This window comes from Hyla sarda, chromosome 4 (genome assembly GCF_029499605.1).
Source record: "Hyla sarda isolate aHylSar1 chromosome 4, aHylSar1.hap1, whole genome shotgun sequence".
NCBI lineage: Eukaryota > Metazoa > Chordata > Amphibia > Anura > Hylidae > Hyla > Hyla sarda.
Genome location: NC_079192.1, coordinates 192,062,260 through 192,083,954, shown reverse-complemented (window position 1 = coordinate 192,083,954; position 21,695 = coordinate 192,062,260). Strand labels below are relative to the sequence as shown.

The following is a 21,695-nucleotide window of genomic DNA, read 5'->3' as shown; positions in this document are numbered from 1 at the left end:
ATGTAGCGTGGCCGAGCCGGCATCTGTACAATATACCCACATGTATCGTGGCCGAGCCGGCATGTGTACAATATACCCACATGTATCGTGGCCGAGCCGGCATGTGTACAATATACCCACATGTAGCGTGGCCGAGCCGGCATGCCCCTGTAAACAGCGAATATGTGATTTATAACGTGGCCAAGCCGACAACCCCCCTGTAACAATGCAATTCTACGTGATTGTAGCGAGGCCGAGCCGGCATTCCTTAACAACATACCCATATGTAGAATGGCCGAGCCGGCATCTCTCTTGTAAATAGCAGATAAATGTAATTGTAGCGTGGCCCGAGCTGGCTGCACACAACGCTTATAAAAAATAAACTAACCAAGACCGGGCTGATCTGGGGTCCCCTCATACTCCAGCTTACCTCCAGAGCGAGGGGATACCCTGCTACTATCCCCCCGATCAGTCCCGGCTGCTCACCCACTCTCGCTGAGCTCTGCTGCTGTGGCATCTAGTTCCGGTCAGCTGACTCGAATATTCAGCTGATCGACTGCACGTGACGAACCCGCGGCATCTGAGACAGGTACTGCCGCGGGTTCTTATAGGGAATCCCCGCCCCTCCCACAAACACAGGCTAATAAATTAGCCTTTATACTTAAGGCAAAGTTGAGGAATGAGCGGATTTGAGAAATGTTTTTGAAGTGAAGGCAGCAGGAGATGATAGGTTTGAAAGACAGGGCCGAGTCGAAGGTGACCCCAAGGCAGCTGACTTGTGGGACTGGGGAGAGAGTGGTCGTTAAGGTATGAGGGAATCCAGCAGAGGTCTACATTTGTGACACATAGGGATGAATCAATTTGTAGCAGGAGGGAATGGTCACCTGCGTCAAAGGCAGAGGAGGGGTTGAGGAGAAGGAGCAAAGAATAATAGAGAAGGATATTCATCAAGCTCCGTAGTAGTTTTTTTTGTGTAAAAAATTGCATGTACTTGTGCACATGCGACTTTTCTATACATGTTGCGAATTTTTGATTTTGGCTTATTCCAAAGCACATTTCTGAAATCTGTTCATGTAGTAATTATTATTATTTTTTTTTTACTTTGTAGTGGTCATGTATTTATCAAATGCGATAGTCGCTATTTATGAAGAAAAAAGTAGCATCTCCATTTAAAAGTTGCATATGTATTCCAGGTCGAACAGAAAGTGCTGAGAAAAGGAAATTAAGACCCACTTAAACAACTGTTCTTGTTCTGCATCATGCAACAAAGCTACATTAATGTTAATTATAGAAAAAAATAATTATATTATATTAATATAATTATATTATATTAATTATATATACATATATATATTAATTAACTCCATTAATTTTAAGGTTGAAAATACACAATGCACACCTTGTTAATTTTAGGACACGTACATGCTGGCGTACCCTCTAAATTTTAAAATTAACCCCTTCCGGCAGAATGCCTTATATTAACAGCGGATTGTGAAAGTCCTTCGCGCATTCTGCGATTTATATAAGGCATTCAGTTAACCCAGCGATGCGCGGCACCGCACGGGTTAAATGGCAGAAGTCCCGCTGTTACCAGCGGGAGATAACTTCTGCTAGCCCCCCATCTGTGGATGGTCCTGGTCAGCGATCACTGTGATTGGTCCCTGTAGACCAATCACAGTGTCTCAGCTGAGGGGGGGGGGGGGGGAGGGGGGGGGTTAAAGTTCAGATCCCCCGCTCTGCCCGCCCCTAGGGGGAAGAGGACCCCGAGAGCTGCGGGGGGGACAGCAGCACATACCTGCGGGGTCCGACGCGGCAGTCACACCGGGAGGCAGCAGGCAAGTGGAGGAGGCAGCATCAGAGGCAGTAGTGCAGATTCTGTAAAGCAGTGGTTCTCAACCTTTTCGGCGACCGTACCCCCAAGGCCTGAAAGTATGTCCGCGGGTACCCCCTCACTCGGAACTTGCGCGCGAGGGGTACTCGCGGACAAAAGGCGTGTTCTTACCTTTATACTAATGCATCCCCCCTCTTGTGCTATTATCCCCCCTCCATCTTAATCCCCTTGTGCTATTATTCCCCCTCCATCTTAATCCCCCTGTCCCACTATTCCCACCTCCCTCTGATCCCCTTTTGCCATTATTCCCCCTCCATCTTAATCCCCTTGTGCCATTATTATCCAATATGGCAAAAGGGGATTAAGAAGGAGGGGGGGGGGGGGAATAATGGCAAAAGGGGAACAGAGGGAGGGGGAATAATAGCACAAGGGGATTAAGATGGAGGGGGGGGGGAGGATAATCAACCCCCCCCCCCCTCCATCTTAATCTCTTGTGCCATTATTCCTCCCTCCCTCTGATCCTCTTGCGCCATTTTCCCACCTCCATCTTTATCCCCTTGTCCCATTAATATGGAATTAATATGGAAGGGCGTTATAATTCTCCCCTCCCTCTGATCCCCTTTTGCCATATCGGATAATAATAGCACAAGGGGACTAAGTTGGAGGGGAGGGAATGGCAAAGGGGGATCAAAGGAAAGGGGGAATATTGGCACAAGGGGATAAAGATGGAGGTGGGAAAAAATGACAGTAGGGGATCAGAGGGAGGGAGGAAAAATCACACAAGGGGATTAATATGGAGGAGGGGGGGGGGTTGACAATTCTCCCCTCCCTCTGATCCCCTTTTGCCATTATCCCCCCTCCCTCTGATCCCCTTTTGCCATATCGTGTAATAATAGCACAAGGGGATTAAGTTGGAGGGCGGAAAAATGGCAAAAGGGGATCAGAGGGAGGGGGGAATATTGGCACAAGGGGATAAAGATGGAGGAGGAATAATAACACAAGGGGATTAAGATGGAGGGGGGGGGGATAATCAACCCCCCCCCCCCCTCCATATTAATCCCCTTGTCTCATTATTCCTCCCCTCCGTCTGATCCCCTTTTGCCATTTTTCCCCTCACCATCTTAATCCCCTTGTGCCATTATTATCTGATATGGCAAAAGGGGATCAGAGGGAGGGGGAATGGTGCAAGGGGATTAAGGTGGAGGGGGAGAGGGATAATGGCGGAGGGGGGGGAGTAATAAAGCACAAGGCATTACATTTTAATTGATTAATTAAATGCCATTATCCCTCTCCCCCTCCATCTTAATGCCTTGTGCTCTGTCCCATACAGTCCCCCCTCCGTCCCATACATTCCCCCTCTGTCCCATACAGTCCCCCTCCGTCCCATATAGTCCCCCCTCCATCCCATACAGTTGTTTACCTGGCGTCCTGCAGTCCCGTTGCCTGCTCCTTCACGGGATGTTCGGCAGGGCCGCACTGACGTGTGATGTCCTCCTGCGCTGTGCGCCAACTCTGCGCAACGTCAGGGGAGGCCACACGTCTCCCCGTCAACCACGCAGCTCACTTACAGTAGCCGCGGCCGCAGCTCGAGCCGCGCTACTGTACAGTAAGCTGCCGCGGCCGTTCTCTGCTATGCGCTGTCAAATACTGGCCAATGCATGGCCGGTATTTGACAGCGCTTTCGCGTACACCCTGACAGCCCCTGGCGTACCCCTCGGGGTACGCGTACCCCAGGTTGAGAACCCAGACTGTAAAGTGATCTTCACTGCTGCTTTTAGGAGTTTCAAAACTACAACTCCCAGTATGCCCAGACAGCCTTTGGCTGTCCTGGCATGCTGGGAGTTATAGTTTTGCAACATCTGGAGGGCTACAGTTTAGAGACCCCTGTGCAGTGGTCTCCAATCTGTGCTCTTCCAGATGTTGCAAAACTAGAACTCTCAGCATGCCTAGAAAGTCCAGGCATGCTGGGTGTTGCAGTTCTGTAACATCTGGCCCTTTAAATGTTGCCGAACTACAGGTCCCAGCATGCCTGGGCAGTCTAGGCATGCTTGGAGTTGAAGTTGGAGTTGAACATCTGGAGGGCTACAGTTTGGACACCAAAATGCAGTGGTCTCCAAACTGTTCTCCTCCAGTTGTTGCAAAACTACAACTCCCAGCATGCCCATCGGCTGTCTGGGCATGCTGGGAGTTGTAGTTTTGCAACAACTGGAGGTACCCTGGTTGGGAAACATTGTCTGTTTTATAACTCAGTGTTTCCCAACCAGTGTGCCTCCAGCTGTTGCAAAACTAACTCCCAGCATGCACTGACAGACCATGCATGCTGGGAGTTGTAGTTTTGCAACAGCTGGAGGCACACGGGTTGGGAAACACTGAGTTATGTAACAAACTCTCAGTGTTTTGCAACCAGTGTGCCTCCAGCTGTTGCAAAACTACAACCCCCAGCATGCACAGACAGCCAAAGGGCATGCTGAAAGTTGTAGTAGTATGCCTTCAGCTGTTGCATAACTACAAGTCCCAGCATGCCCTTCTGTCACTGCATGCTGAGAGTTGTAGTTTTGCAACAGCTGGAGGTTTGGGGTGCAGTGAGCATTTACACTCCATAGGTGTCTGACAGATTTTTGGAACAATGGTCCATGAAAATCAACACCAGTGAGGTGTAAATGCTCACTGCACCCCTTATTACATTCCGTGCGGGGTGTAGTTTCCAAAATGGAGTCACTTGTGGGGGGGGGTCCACTGTTCTGGCACCATGGGGGCTTTGTAAACGCACATGGCCCTCGACTTGCATTCCAAACAAATTTTCTCTCCAAAAGCCCAATGGCGCTCCTTCTCTTCTGAGCATTGTAGTGCGCCCGCAGAGCACTCTACATCCACATATGGGGTATTTCCATAGAAATGGGGTTACAAATTTTGGAGTGTTAAGGCTCACAGTACCCCCTGTTATGTGCCTTGAGGGGTATAGTTTCCAAAATAGTATGCCATGTGTTTTTTTTTTTTGTTTTTTTTGCTGTTCTTGCACCATAGGGGCTTCCTAAATGCGAGATGCCCCTCAAAAACCATTTCTGCAAAATGTGCTTTCAAAAAGACAAATGTGACTTCTTCTCTTCTGAGCTTTGTAGTGGACTAACAGAGCACTTTACATCCACACATGAGGTATTTCCATACTCAGAAGAAATGAGGTTACAAGTTTTGGGGGGCATTTTCTCCTGTTACCTCATGTAAAAATGGTAAATTTGGGGGAAAAAATGCATTTTAGTGAAGGAAAAAAATATTTATACATCTGACTTTACCAAAAAGTCGTCAAACACCAGTGGGGTGTTAACGCTCACTGTACCCCTTGTTACGTGCCTTTAGGGGAGTATTTTCCAAAATAGTATACCATGTGGTTTTCTTTCATGCTGTTATGGAACCATAGGGGCAACCTAAATGCGACATGCCCCCGAAAAACCATTTCAGCAAAATTCACTCTCCAAAATCCCATTGTCGCTCCTTCCCTTCTGTGCCCTCTAGTGCACCCACAGAGCACTTTACGTTCACATATGAGGTATTCCCTTACTCGAGAGAAATTGAGTTACACATTTTGGGGGTGTTTTCTCCTTTTACCCCTTGTAAAAATTCAATATCTGGGTCCACAAGAACATGTTAGTGTAAAAAATTGAGATTTTGAATTTTCTCCTTCCCTTTGCTGCTATTCGTGTGAAACATTCTGTATATCATTTTGTATACTTTGAGGGGTGCAGTTTTTATAATGGGGTCATTTATGGGGTATATTTCTAATATGAAGGCTCCTCAAATCAACTTCAAAACTGAACTGGTCCCTGAAAAATTCCGATTTAGAAAATTTGGTAAAAAATTGAAAAATTGTTGCTGAATTTTGAAGCCCTCTGAGGTCTTCCCAACGTAAAAACATGTCAACTTTATGATGCAAATATAAAGTATACATATTGTATATGTGAATCAATATATATAATTTATTTGGAATGTCTATTTTCCTTACAAGCAGAGAGCTTCAAGGTTTTTCATGAAATTTTAAAATTTTTCACCAAGTATCGACAAAAATTAACCACTATGATAATGTAGAATATGTCACGAAAAAAAAATCTCTGAATCAAATTCATAAGTAAAAGCATCCCGGAGTTATTAATGCTTAAAGTGACAGTGGTCAGATGTGCAAAAAATGCTCTGGTCCTTAAGGCCAAAATTACCTTAGTCCCTAAGGGTTTAATGTTGTGTTAAAATAGAATAAGGCACAAAATAATTGTGTAAGAATTTTGACAGACTACATAAATAACCCATTATTCATTATTCTAATAATTGGCCCCGGTGTGTATCTAATAATTATTTGGCCCCAGTGTGCTTATTCCCCCTCCCGCTGCCTGCTCCTCTTCTTGAAGCAGGGCAGCAGCGGGACATGTCTGGCATGTGGGCTTAATTCATTCCATGGCGCAGCTGCCGCCGCCTGATGCTTCCCCGCTGCTGCCCTGCTCCTAGTGCAATCAGCGCACCACCAGGATATGTCTATTGTCTGCTGCTCATCTGCGTGGGGTACAGAGATGAGCAGCACAGAATAGACATGTAATGGCAGCACGCTGATTGCGCTAGGAGCAGGGCAGCAGTGGAGACGTGTTGGGCGCCGCCGGTTCCCTACATGTCCCTGCTGCTGCCCTGCTCCAAGAAGATGAGGAACAGGCATCGGGAGGGGAAATAAGCACACCGGGGCCAATGAATTATTATAAGCACACTGGGGCCAATTAATTATTATAAGCACACAAGGGCCAATTAATTATTATAAACACACTGGGGCCAATGAATTATTATAAACACACTGGGGCCAATGAATTATTATAAAAATGCATGGGAGGCATAAATTTGGGGGACAAAGTAGTAGTTTAAAAACCCCGTCGGGAGCCCTGAATGGCTCCTTGGTGCCGGCCAGTCAGGGCTCCCAGCAGGGGATTTAAAAATGAAAGTTTACACAGTAGTATAAACATGGCAGGGGAGCGCAGCATGCTGCTTTATAACTGCTGATCGCATCGCGTCTCAGAAGTGAGAACCGGTGCGATTAATCCCTTATCCCCTATACTACAACCCCCATCATACAACTGAGTCTGTTCCATGATGGGGGTAGTAGTAAAAACACTAATGTAGCCTCCACAGCCACCTGCAGCCAGGGAACTACTACTTCCATCATGGAAAGGAGTCTGTTCCATGATGGGAGTAGTAGTAGTCATACATTCAGATACACACATTCACACAGGGTTGATAAAGAACTTTGGCTCTTAACATGAGGGAAAAATGTTCTGCTTTAAAAAATGCTTTTGTAAGCAGGTTTCCCGGTTTTTGCTTACGTGCGACTTATTTATCTAGGTCATGCGACTATTTGATAAAATTGTCTTATAAAAGCCAAACGTTTGAAAAGAATGATAAATCTCCTTCAGAGAGAGGCTTTGATGGTCAACAGATGATTGGCCACCTTGGTTAGGGCAGTTTCGGTAGTGGTGGGGACAGAAACTAGATGGCAGGTTGTCAAAGAGTGAATTTGATGAGAAGTGGGAGGACAATTTAAGTTAGACATGTTGTTCAAGGAGTTTTGAGGCAAAGGCGAGGAGCAAGATGGGGCAGTAGCTGGACAAAGAGGATGGGTTGAGAGATGAATTTTTTAAAGATGTGTAAGATTAAAGAGATTGGCTAGGGAGGTATATTGCAAACTAATGGCATAACTGCAAACATATGCTGTCACTTTATCATCAGTCAAGGTTCAACCGCTGCAACCCCCACCAATTCTGAAAATCAAGGAACTCTTGCCCTCATATTATGTTGCAATCATTCAATTGTTTTACCCTGTACTGTGGGCGGGGAAAACTGGAGACAAAGAGCTAAAGCGGTCCTGCTGTACCTTTTTATTCTCAGGTTTCTAGATGTCTCAGAGCTCAGACCCACACCTATGATAAATTGATGGCCGTGACTTATAAGATAGGAACACACCTTCAAACTTAAACAAAAAAGAAGAAAATCTGAAAATAATTTGCCTGTTTCATATTAATTTGCATGTATAAACTACAAAACATGTTTCTATAGGGTAGTAAAGGATCCCCTGGATTAAGCGGCTTTAGGGGACCAATTGGACACCCAGGGCAAATTGGGCCTCCAGGGAGGCAAGGACTTGGACCAAAAGGAGATACAGGAATAAAGGTAAGATAATTCCCAATAGCAGGCTAAGCCCAGCTAGCCAGGTTATTTTTAAATACAATTCTAAACATAGAAACACAGATAACTGAATGTCTGATACCACCTACCAAATCTCAATATTCAATTGCAATTTACAGTAATATAAACATTTCAAATTAAAATGTAGCGAGCCAGAAATATCATCTTAATTATATCGTCTGCTATATCATTCCACTTTAATCACAAAAGAGACTATGCAACTGCCGCATAACTTTTACAAAATCTATTTATGTGTAGTAAGCAAGACTGACAAGCAGCATAAAAATGAGAGTACAGCTCAGTTCACTTGTAGTACTTTGGTTAGTATTAGGTTCTCAATTTGGAGCTCATTTTTATCAGTATTTTTAGACAGAATCAGGACTGCAACTGACACAGAGAAAAAATATAATCAAAAGATTTGCACTTTTTTGTATTTTGAGCACACCTGTACAGAAAAAAATACTCCAGCATCCTGAAAGGAGTTATCCAGTATCAAAAACAGGAGTTATCCAGTATCAAAAATCATATGTGATAGATCTCCTGCCCAGTACCCTCTCTGCATGAGCTCAGTGTTTCGAACCTCAGCACGAAGCTGTGACCGACACGCCTCCTCCATGCATCTCTATGGGAGAGCCGGAGATACACAAATGCTGTATCTTCAGCTCTCCCATAAAGATGAATGGAGTGGGCATGTTGGTCACTGGTTTGTGCTGTGGTCGACACACTGCATTCATGAAGTGTGCCAGGATGCCAAACAGGAGATTGCAGAGGGTCCCCGTGGTCGGACACCTTATGCCCAGATTTTTTGATAATGGACTACCCCTTTAATCCCTAGAAGACACAATCCATTTTTATCTTTGTGTTTTTGAGCCAAAACTTTTGTTATGTGACCAAAAAATTCTGTATTTTTGTTAGGTTTACACCATTCATCATGCGGTTTCATTAACATTACTTTAATTGTTTGGACAATTCTGCATGCAATGATACCAAATATGTTTTTTGTTTTGTTTTGTGTTTTTTAACATGTTAAGTACAAGTATGCCCTTGTGCCCAAGTCCTTAAGGACGCAGGGCGTACATGTACGCCCTGGTCCCATTACCGGCGTTTAAAACACGCTCACAGGCTGAGCACGCAAACCCAGTGGGTCCCGACTGCTATCAGCAGCCAGGACCCATAGTTATTGCCGGGCATTAACCCTTCAGACGCTGCGAAGTTGATTGCGGCATCTAAAATTTAAGTGAAACCATCCCAGCAGCTCAGTAGAGCTGATCGGGACAATCGCAATTTCCCGATCAGCTGAGAGGACGGCGGGAGGGCCCTTATCTGCCTCCACGCTGTCCGATTGGTCCTCTGCTAATCCAGGAAGCTTCAGCAGGCTGGAGCCGCAGAACACCGATAACACTGATTAATGCTATGCTATGGCATAGCATTGACCAGTAAATGCAATCAAAAGATTGCATGGTATAGCCCCATATGTGGGTGAAAAAAAAAGGGAAAGGTGTAAAAAGAAAAGTTGATAAATGTGAATAAGCCCCTATCCTAATAAAAGTTTGAATCACCCCTCATTTCCTATTTCTTAAGTGAATAGAAATAATTTTTCGCCCTGTGCGTTAATGTCTGAACTATTAAAATATAAGGTTAGCTAAAATGCCCTGTCAATGGCATACAAATAAACCAATACCAAAGTCCAAAATTGTGCATTTTTGGTCACTTCATATACCATAAATTTATAAAAAGCAATCAAAAAGTCCCATCAAAACAAATGGTACCTATGAAAACTACAGACCATGGCACAAAAAAAATTAGACCTCAGATAGCTCCATATGCGGAAAAATAAAAAAGTTATACGGGTCAGAAGGTGAAAATTTTAAACATTGTAATTTTGGTTTATTTAGTTATAATTTTTTTTTTTTTAAGTAGTAAAATAAAAATAAAAAGTACCAAAATTGGGTATTCTTGTAACCATATGGACCTAAAGAATAAAGATAAGGTGTCATTTTTACCGAAAAGTGCACTGCATAGAAAGGGAAGTTTCAAAATGACATTTGTTTTTTATTTTTATTTCACACCACAAATACATTTTTTGTTTTGCCGCATATTATGTTATAAAATAAGTGATGTCATTACAAAGTAGAATTGGTGACGCAAAAAACAAGGCCTTGTATGGGTCTGTAGGTATAACATTTATAGCGTTATTATTTTTAGAAGGGGCTCAACAAGAGTCCTTATTTGTAATGGATGAACTTTGCAGGTTCATTAAAGGGGTACTCCACTGGAAAACATTTTTTTTTTTTAAATCAACTGGTGCCAGAAAGTTAAACAGATTTGTAAATTACTTCTATTAAAAAATCTTAATCCTTCCAGTATTTATCAGCTGCTGTTATGATCCACAGAAAGTTCTTTTCTTTTTTAAATTTCCTTTCTGTCTGACCACAGTGCTCTCTGCTGACACCTCTGTCCATTTTAGGAGGAGAGGTTTTCTATGGGGATTTGCTCCTACTCTGGACAGTTCCTAAAATGGAAAGAGGTGTCAGCAGAGAGCACTGTGGTCAGGCAGAAAGGAAATTTAAAAAGAAAACTTCCTCTGGAGCATATAGCAGCTGATAATTACTGGAAGGATTAAGTTTTTTAATAGAAGTAATTTACAAATCTGTTTAACTTTCTGGCACCATTTGATTTAACTTTTTTTTTTTTTTTTTCCAGAGGAGTACCCCTTTAACCAAAGAATTCTGACTCGCACTGTTGTGCATTTGCCAAAGCCTTCCATTTTTGACAGTCTTGTTCCTGATTCTGATACTGCTGCTAATGTTGGGTCATCTGAGGATGATTCATGTGAGGAAGGAGAGATCTATGGAAAATCTCCTTTGAAGGAGGATAAAATGTTTTATTTTTTTTCTCTGAACATAAATGGTGTTGTTAGAAGTATTATGACTAAAGAAGACATTAAGACAACCAGGACACTGATCGCTAGAACAATCGGGAAGCAGCCTTTGGCTGAGCACTGCTTCTCCCGACTCTGTACACGTGACAGAACATGGTTACTATGGAAGTCCATCTTGGTCACGTGCACATAGAGGGGAGAGAACATGCTCCTGGGTCATTCTAGCATTCGGTGGGGGTTTGACCTCCCACCTATCTAAACTTTGACATCTCTCTATGACATATCAAATGTTTTTAAATGAGGGCGCCCATTTAAAATTGTTGTTAGGCTACTTAAAACAGGCACCTAATATTGCATTTTACAAGTAGAAGATTACATTTTTAGATGCCCATTTAGTGAACTAAACACTTTGATTTGTTGTTCTTTTATTAAGGGGGAAAAAGGAAAAAGAGGAAAATCTTTGCCATGCCCAAGAGCAGATCCAGGAATACCAGGAGTAAAGGGTGAAATGGTTAGAGATATAATAGTGATATCTACATTTTGGCAATGTTGGCAAATGTCTGTCCCACCCTGTATTGTATATTTTATTCTGAATAGTTGGAAATGCATTAGTCCTAATTTGTGAATATTTTACAAAAACAAATTGCTCATTAAAGGGATACACCGGTGCTTAGACATCTTATCCCCTATCCAAAGGATAGGGCATAAGATGCCTGATCGCAGGGGTCCCGCAGGGGTCCCTGCACACTGCACCCCGTTAAAATCCATCCCCGGAGCGTGTTTGCTCCGGGTCTGATTTCTGCTGATCACAGCTGTCACGCCCCCTCCCATAGGCTTGCATTGAGGGGGGCGGAGCGTGATGTCACACGGGGCGGAGCCTTGACATCACAACGCTCCAACCCCTTGATCGGCAGTAATCAGACCCGGAGCGAACACCCCCAGCAGCAGGACCCCCACGATCAGGCATCTTATCCCCTATCCTTTGGATAGGGGATAAGATGTCTAAGCACCGGAGTACCCCTTTAAGATATCTAAAGAAACATATACTTATCCAAATGCTTCTGATATGCTGCCATTCCCAGCTGAATCCTTGATCTCTGGGGCCACTGGTATAAATACAGGGGTGTTTATTTACATGTAAATACAGCAAGATTGAAGACCAGCAGTTAAAGAGTACCTGTCATCAAATCATATTTTCTAAACTAACTCAGATTATATTCACTAATAACTCCTAACACCCCTCCTGCCCTAAAAATTCCAAGCATTAAAAAGATATGTATCATACCTTTTCCCTTGCTCACATTGTGTGAGCTCCCGACAGGAGAAAGTGGGCGTTCCCCAGCAGGGGCGACGTCACTGAAGCATACGAGAGCTGTGACTCGCCATGCCCGGCACACACTCCCTGAGCTTAGACTTCTGCAAGTCCGGGGGGAGACCAAATTAACTGTTTGGGAACACATTAAAAACATATAAAGGTTAAGAAATTTAACAGCAAGTAAATAGCAAAGTGTCTTATAATAACATAAGGAACAATATATTAAAAGTTTAGTTTGGTGACAGGTACTCTTTAACATTTAAACCCATTCCTGCAAAACAATGTAGCTAGACTTTGAGCTATTGAGTGGCATCCCATTCCTCAAGATAAATTATGTCAAGGAGACGGTACAGGTTTAGGAGCAGGATCTTAATTTTAATGTACATTATCAATTTATATAATTAAATATAACAGTTTTTTCTACATAAAAATTAGTAAACTTTGATTTCTTTTATTTTGGATTACCATTTGCTACAGAGATTGATAGGACAAAGGATACCAGAATAGATTTATTTTTTGTTTTCTGCTATATATAGCTTTAGAAATATGGAGCTTGGGGCAAACATTGGAGCTCACAGAGGCTGGAGCAATATATGCTCCTTTGGTTGGCACTGCTGACTTTATTCTGCAACTATATGGAGTCATGTGTGTGTGTGTCACTATAGGGAGGTGCCTGTATTAGGGCATTGATATCAGGCTACTGTTGAACAAGATGAAGAATCTCCGACTGACACTGTTATGAGGATAGGTTTTCGTGTGTGTCTGTGTGTTGCTGAACCTTCCCTTGACAAACAGGGTTTTAGGAATAGATAAAGTGGGAACTAAGGGCCCCATTACACAGGGATATTATTGGCCAGACATACTGACATCGCCTTGTGTAATAGGGCCAAAAATCAGCTGTCGAATGAGTAAATGCACATTTGTCGGCTGATCGTGTCATTTTGATCCCCAAAAAATAATTGTCCGCAGACCTCACGATTCCCAGTGTAATAATGGATGTGCGAATTGCAACTGATTGCCCAAAGAGCCGCACAAACAATCCAGCAATCATTCTTCTGGTCCTACCCACAAGGCATTCAGCACTTGTTCTGTAAACTAGCACAGATCTATAAGAGTGACGCTTGTTTACCGGGAAGTTCTGGCCTTCTTATAAGCACAGAGATTAGATCTAAGGTTTAGGGTTTATGTTGAGGATCTCTGTAAACTCTACCGAAGGTAAGTGTTCAGTACTAATCTAGCATTCTACATTAACATTGTTGTAAGTGAGATTATTCTGCATATTCCAATAATATTAACATTTATGCAAATTTACTTTCAGGGAGGAAATGGACCTGAGGGCTTTAAGGGTGAAAAGGGAGACCCCGGGCTATCTGTAAGTGTTATAATTCCATGTTTACATGTCAGTTCATGTACTTTACTGACTGGCATTGTGTGAAAAATATCTCTAGGACTGGAGGTGACCTGAGTTTTATAAAAACAACTGATACATTGTTACAATGCATTACAATACAGTGCGTAGCAAATGGGTTATTATCTTTGAAAGTCAGGTCTATAGACTAAGGCCCAGATTTGTCAAACTTGGAGAAGGAAAAACTGGAGTGATTTTTCTACAGCAACCAATCACAGCTCAGCTAACAAGCTCTGGTAAAGTGGAAGCTGAGCTGTGATTGGTTGCTGTGGTAAAATCACTCCCCTTTTTCCCTCACAAAGTTTGATAAATCTGGGACACAGTGGCCCTGATCTTTCAATCTCTCTGAGACAAAAACTGTCTGGTTTTGCCCATAAAAACCTATGACAGCTCAGCTTTCATATGTTATCGAGCACTGGTAAAGTGAAAGCTGAGCTGTGACCAGTTTTTGTTTCAGACAGATTAATAAATCTACGGCCAATGTCATGTTTGAAAGTTGTATTTGTAGGACAATAAAAACTGGCCCCTCATGTGCATTGTTTACATGAGTGTGACTGTTCTCTGAGCCTAAGTTATCTATAAGAAAACCTCCTGGTGGCCTTCATTTTGTGCTCTTACTTATTCATAGTACAATATTTGGGACCACGAAGCTCTGAGGCGAGGTAGGACAAGAGGTCAGACTCTTCCTAGCCCTATCATATCTCTGTCTTGTCACAGTAGAGCACTGTGCCCTCTTTTACTGTTATATAGATGTAAGGAGTAGAAAAGAGCAGTGTAGCTCTTAGCTAGGATTGCCACCTTTCTCGGGAAAAAAAATACCTCACATAATTAATTATACATGCGTGACATCACAAGAAGTGATATTACTGATATATTACATATGCGGGGAACATTTTGTGCTCTTCTGACCCCCTATAACTCTTTTATTTCTCCATATATGGGGCTGTGTGAGGACTCATTTTTTGCACTGTGATCTATAGTTTTAACGCTACCATTTTTGTTTTGAGGTGACTTTTCGATCGCATTTATTAAATTTGAGAGTTGCAGCTAGTTACTGACTACAGCTTACAGCATACCCTCATACAACCTATGGCTCTGCAGGTGCCCCAAACCAAAACGACAACGCCCAACCTGTTGTACTATGAAGTAGTATAGGTTATGGTGCAACATGCTGGGAGTTGTAATTTTGGATCAGCTGCATAGCCATAGGCTGTGTGAAGGAATGCTGGGAGTTACTGTTATTAACTACCTACAATGCCCAGAATGCCTTGATACAACCTATGGAATTTGGCATCTTTGTGCTAGAAACTGAACTGCAACCACAGATAAATAAATACTGCCCATTGCAATGATGGTATTTTTAATATAAAAATACCAGCTGGGTTGCCAAAATACCGGCTGTGCTGTTGAAATACTAGCCAGGTGGCAACCCAATTGTCAGCTCTAGCTTTTGGGAAATTAGCCTGTATTCCAGACTGCAGAGAAAACAGCTGGGTAGGTTTCATTCACATTGCAGTGTAAACCCTTTAAATATATGGAATTCATACTGCAACATAGGATTCATAAGATAATGTGTAACCAAAAACTACCTATTGTTTAAATTAAGTTTTCATGTTAAACATTTTTAAGAATTGTTGGTGATTTTATTTTTTATTTTTTTGGATTTAGATTTAAAACTAATACTGAAACCTTGCAATATCTATTTTCATACTTAGCCTATAACTAAACTGAGAAGTTCTTTTTTGTATGTGAATAGGAGGAGGCTGTTATAAAGTGATCTGTTTTCAATGGGATTCTGCTGCACTGTGCACACAACAGAATTTCCACAGCAGATGTTTCTGCCGTGGAAATCCTAATTCCGGAGTCCGCAGAAAGAGTAGACATGTCTATTCTTTCTGCGGAGTCAGCATGGAAGTATATTGCCATCTATGAGACAGCGCATTTCTGAGTGGTCCTAGTGCCGGCATGTTCTGCCGGCACTCTGCTGTCAGGGGAATGTCCGCACGCAAATTCTCACATTCGCCTGTGTGAACATAGCCTGAAGGTGACAGCAGTAGAAGACAATAGTTAAAGCTCATAACTTAGCCACCCACTCCTTGTGGAATGATCTTTGCAAATTTCACAGTTTATGCCCAGTAACCTTTCCTATTCATGTAAATTGACAGCTCCTGTTTATGTTTATTGTTGCCTATGTACATGGGCCTTGCTATAATGCATATCTCCGAATGCTGTTAAAAACATTTCAGGCAAGATGGCTGCCCCTATAATAATGTACAAAAATATAAAAAATTAGAATCAGAAAATAGAAACAGATCAGAAAAAAAGATCATATTTCAGTATCTTGCTCTAATCAGTAAAAATAAAATTTGGGCAATACATTCCACTTTACTTTAAATGTGTGAGAATTACATGTCAGTATACATCTGATCTGAACAGTGGAATGATCTTGGAATGTCAGAAGGCTTATAACCCAACTACAGGGGCCTATAGTTTTGCTATGATCTCTTTTCCTTGCTTGCATACTATAATTTTCAGATTTGTGAATAAATTCTGCGGTGCTGACAAATCCCTAATGTGAAATATTTCTTCTTGAAGCTGAGAAAAATGCAAAGATTAAAGGGGTTATCCCGCATAAGGTGATTTTAGTACGTACCTGGCAGACAGAAATGGACATGCTTAGGAAGGATCTGCGCTTGTCTTGGGCTAAATGGCTATGCTGTGAGATTACCATAATACTGTGGCTAGCTTTTTGTGAACTTGTATTTCCTATTTTCAGTTTTCTTGTTTTCCTACAAATCCCATGATTCCATTTTCCTCCTTCCCACACATCAGCTACCCCACCCATTGAAACATAAATGAGCTGCAGACCTGTGGTTTTCAATCAGGGTGCCTCCAGCTGTTGCATTACTTGTAGATTGCTCTCTCCACCCATTGAAGCAGACAGGCTCCCTGTCATCAGCTGACTAATGAGTCAGGTCTCGACCGCATTGCAAGCTGGGAAAAATCCAAGACAGCAGTCATTTTGTATTCTGTCAAAAATAAATATTGGGGTGAAAATCACATAAGAATTGTGAGAAAACTGTCACACACAGATACAGACACTATATTATGAACTACACTAACTTTACAGCCCCTGTAGTATAGTCAAATAAAAAAAATCCTGGAATACCACTTTAAGCATGAAATTTAGGCAGAGTGTAAATAAATGATAATATAGTTCTGTTTCTAGCCACCATTCAACATATCACTGCACTAATAATCTTTCATTATTGTTATTACATGTGGGACAATTATGTTTAGTATGGCACTGATTTATAGCATACCCCCCTAGCTGCCCAATGTACTTTTATCATCCTATGTTTTCAACTCTGAACACACCTCTAATACTATGTTTCTTGCTCTAAATTGTGATTATTATTAGGTTGTTCCTTGTAGCAATTTATGCTTAAAGGAGTACTCCAGGATGTTAAAATTGTGTTTCTGACTGCCGGCAGTAAAAAAGTAAAAGGATGCATACCTGCCACCGCTCCCCTGATGCCTCCTGTAATCCATTTTGGCCTCCGCCGCGATCCTCTTCCTGGTTGCTGGTTGTTGGTGAGTCATACTGCAGTCAGGCAATCACCGGCCGTAGCGAAGTCACGCATCGGCCGGAGATAGGCTGGGCGGCAGTGTGATGTTTTTGGCCCCAGCACTGGTCTTCTTCCTGGTGCCGGGACTGAAAAGGTCACAATGCCGCTCAGCCTATTGCAGGCCAAGGCGGGACTTCACTGCAGAAGGTGATTGGCTGAGTGCAGTATGACTCTCCGGCAACCAGGAAGAGGATCGCAGCTGAGGCCGAAACAGGTTACCGGAGGCATCGGGGAGGGGGCGGCCGGTATGTATCCCTTTATTTTTTTACTGCCGGCAGTCTGAAACACAATTTTTACATTCCGGAGTACTCCTGTGTATCAGGGAGTTTAGGAAATTATTTCCTTTAGCTATGAAATGTTTGTTTACTGATATCCTTACAATTAGACAGGGCTTAATAAGAAGTAATGTTTTATCTTGACAAAGTTGTTTTGTTCTTGTCTTCATGCTGTCTTTATGCTGTTTTTGCAGGAAGAAGATGTAAAAGATTTAGTTAGGGAGGAATTAATTGGAAAGTGTGGTAAGTTGCAGTAGAAATCAATTTAATTTTGTTACACATTGTATTTCTGCCTTCTACAATGACACCATTTGAATTCCAGCACTAAGACTAAAATCTTGTATCTACCTTGAGACCTATAGGTTTGGGCATGTTGAAATCCAACTGTCCTTGCTTATCCAACATCTATCATTGGGGAAAAAATTGGATTTCCTCATACACATACCGGTAATTGTCAGGTTTAGCCAACATTCATTTACTGTTTTTAACCAATTTAAAGGGGGTTGTCCTATGATGAAAACTATTTTTAGCTCTCTAATAAATTAACATAAATTGGTAAATTAAGTTATTTTACTACCTTAATGTGATCTGTCATGCTTTCCCTTGGGTTTTAATGCAAACTGTGTGCGCTATTGTATTTATTATTCCAAATTTCTGTCTGGTATACATTGTGTAATGGATTTCATATTCTAGTATGCGTTGTAGCTGGGAATTCATCCAACTATATCTCCCTCCCACTACACCTTCTTGACTATAATCCTGTGATGTACACCAGACAGGAAGTTGGCCTAATGAAGACAGTTTGCGTCAAAAGAGAAAGGAAATCGTGACAGAACACAGAAAGGTAATAATATAACTTTATTTATATATATAGAGAAGGGCTGACTCACTGACTCATCAACGCCCAGCCAAAACCCTTGGACCTAGAAAGCTGAATTTTTTCACAGGTGTTGTTTTTAAGATGTAGACGAGGAAAGAGAAAGGATTTTTCGAAATTCAACCCTTAAGGGGGTGAAAAAGAGGTTGAAAGTTTGTATGGAAGTCCATCATTTTTCAAGCTAGAAGCTGTATGTGTGTATGTTCCAGCATCACGTCCAAACTGCTAAAGATATTAACACGAATCTTGGCACATTTGTTACTTATATGTCAACAACAAACATAGAATAGGTAATTTAACCCTTACTCACCCCCATTTTCCAGGGTCAGGGGTTTTGTTTAAAGGACAACTGCAGCGGCATCACATTTAAGTGTTTGATCGCGGGGGGTCCGGCCGCTAGGACCCCCCCCCCCCCCCCGATCTCCCTAACTGGACGCCGCCATTAGCGCTCATGGTGAGCGCTAAGGCGCGTAACGTCGACCTAGAGGTCGACGGTGATGCCCCGTCTCCTCCCCGTATCCTCCCCGTCCCCATACAGTTCTATGGGGGATGCGGGGAGGCACGAATGCTGCCTCCCCGCCTCTCCCATAGAAATGTAGGGAGGAGGCGTGCTGGCCGCAACGTCATGCTGCGGCTGGCACTGCCCCTGCACGGGAGAGCTGCGGCCCCGTACAGGAGATCGTCGGGGGCCCCAGCGTTCAGAACTCCCCGCGATCAAACACTTATCCCCTGTCTTGAGGATAGGGGATAAGTGTTTGTAACGCTGCAGATGTCCTTTAAAGTCCCATGCAAATCAATGGGAAATGTATGTTCCCACATAACTTCTGTATGGCTGGAGATATTTCAATACCTCGTACACATATTGCGGGTCGGGATATGAGATCGGGAAAGGAGTATGGGATAGGAGGTCGGGATAGGAGGTCGGGATAGGAGGTCGGGATAGGAGGTCGGGATAGGAGGACGGGATAGGAGGTCGGGATAGGAGGTCGGGATAGGAGGACGGGATAGGAGGACGGGATAGGAGGACGGGATAGGAGGACGGGATAGGAGGACGGGATAGGAGGACGGGATAGGAGGACGGGATAGGAGGACGGGATAGGAGGACGGGATAGGAGGACGGGATAGGAGGACGGGATAGGAGGACGGGATAGGAGGTCGAAATAGGAGAAGGGGAAAGGAAGACGGGATAGGAGGTCGAGATAGGAGGACGGGATAGGAGGATAGGATAGGAGGTCAGAATAGGAGGTCGGTATAGGAGGATAGGATAGGAGGTCAGGATAGGAGGTCGGTATAGGAGATTGAGATAGGAGGTCGGGATATGAGGACGAGATAGGAGGTCAAAATAGGAGAACGGGAAAGGAGGACAGGATAGAAGGTCGGGATAGGACGGGATAGGAGGTTGAGATAGGAGGTCAAGATAGGAGGACGGCATAGGAGGTCAAGATAGGAGGACGGCATAGGAGGACGGGATAGGAGGACGGGATAGGAGGTTGGGATAGGAGGTTGGGATAAGAGGTCGGGATAGGAGGTCGGGATATGGGGTTGGGATATGACAACAATATATGAGGACGGGATATGAAGTCAAAAGCTTCCTCTTTTATTGATTTTCCTCCCCAACAAGGATTAGGAAGGAAAAACCGGGCAATGCTGGGTACTCAGCTAGTATATGATAATTTATTAGACATATGAAAATAGGTTTCATCATCAGAAAATCCTTAACTCTTTAATGCTATTGTTGCTCTCTATATAGTTTTACAACATCTTTTACAAGCACTGTGTAGTTCAGGAATGTATTAAACAAAAAGCCCAAGAGTTTATACTTTACAGGGGTTTAGGAAAATTAGAGCCCAGGTACAAATGCTTGAATTGAAAAATGGAGGAGGCAAATAATTAGGATGCTGGACCACTTATTTATATATAGTTGTCCAAACTTAACATGGAATTCTCCTTACAAAGAGATCATTCTTTCAGCTGTGGAATTCTAGTGGTGGAAAATCCCCCGCTGAAATTCCATGTGCAACATACTCCCATTGACACAAATGGGTTTCTGCTGCCTCGGAATTTCCAAGTGTAATTTCTACGCAGAATTACATTTCAAAATTCTTCAGTCTGAGCATAGCTTTATACTTTTGCTTGGATATATACCTGTACACCAGCACCTCCTGCTATTTTATGTTTGTGTGAACCCTATAATCCATAAATCTATAAACAAAATCACAAAAGAGTTGAATGTAACCTATTATATAAGAAATATATTTAACTTCTGCTATCCTAATACACAATGAACATTATTTGCACATAAACCTCCATGTACCTACGTACAATGAATCACCTTGAGCTTCTCTCTGAATTAGCAAATGGACATTGTACATTTATAACCTTTAGCTTCAGTTTATTTCTGTATATAACTGTTCAACAGGGGAGTTATCTTTTTTTCATTTCTTAGGCATGTATGCACATTTACGGTACACTGTCTTTAATTACAATACTTTGTATATTCTTTTACTTTTTGCTTATGGCTGAAATAGCTACAGCCATCAACCTGTTTGGAATTGTTTTATGAGACAATTGCATGAAATCTATCCATCTCCAAGGATACTTCAGGTGCTACTTAACCCCTTAACGACCACGGACGTAAATGTACGCCCTGGTTTGGCGTTTTTCCTATTTTACCCCCCAAAGCGTAATAAAAAAAAAAAAAAACATGTTTGGTATTGCCACGTGCGTAAATGTCCGAACTATCAAAATATAATGTTAATGATCCCATACGGTGAATGGTGTAAACGTAAACATTTTTTAAAAAGTCCAAACATGCTGCTTTTTTGTCACATTTTATTTTAAAAAATGTATAAAAAATTATCTAAAAGTTTTATATATGCAAATGTGGTATCTAAAAAAAGTACAGATGACGGCACAAAAAATTAGCCCTCATACCGCCCTATATATGGAAAAATGAAACAGTTATAGGTGGTCAAAATAGGGCAATTTTAGATTACTGATTTTGTTCAAAAAGTTTTAGATTTTTTTTTTAAGCGGTAGAAAAATATAAAAGTATCTAGCCATGGGTATCATTTTAATCGTATTGACCCACAGAATAAAGAACACATGTCATTTTTACATTTGTAAATTGTACAGTGTGAAAACGAACCCCTCCAAAATGTGATTTTCATTTAAATTTTGTCCCTAAAAAATTTTTTGGGGGGTTCGCCGTACATTTTATGGTAAAATGAGAGGTTTCATTACAAAGTACAATTGGTCACGCAAAAAACAAGCCCTTATATCGGTCTGTAGAT

The 21,695-nt window shown here is 42.4% G+C and overlaps 1 protein-coding gene across 1 annotated transcript in view; it reads left to right on the top strand.

The window, feature by feature from the left end:
• LOC130367428 (collagen alpha-1(VII) chain-like) overlaps positions 1-21,695 on the top strand; it is a 522,098-nt gene that overhangs the window by 461,644 nt on the left and 38,759 nt on the right. Inside the window, exons 93-96 of the mRNA XM_056569846.1 lie at positions 7,889-8,002; positions 11,332-11,409; positions 13,532-13,585; positions 17,720-17,768. Of these exons, the coding sequence (XP_056425821.1) occupies positions 7,889-8,002; positions 11,332-11,409; positions 13,532-13,585; positions 17,720-17,768 (295 nt within the window). The remainder of the gene's footprint in view (positions 1-7,888; positions 8,003-11,331; positions 11,410-13,531; positions 13,586-17,719; positions 17,769-21,695) is intronic.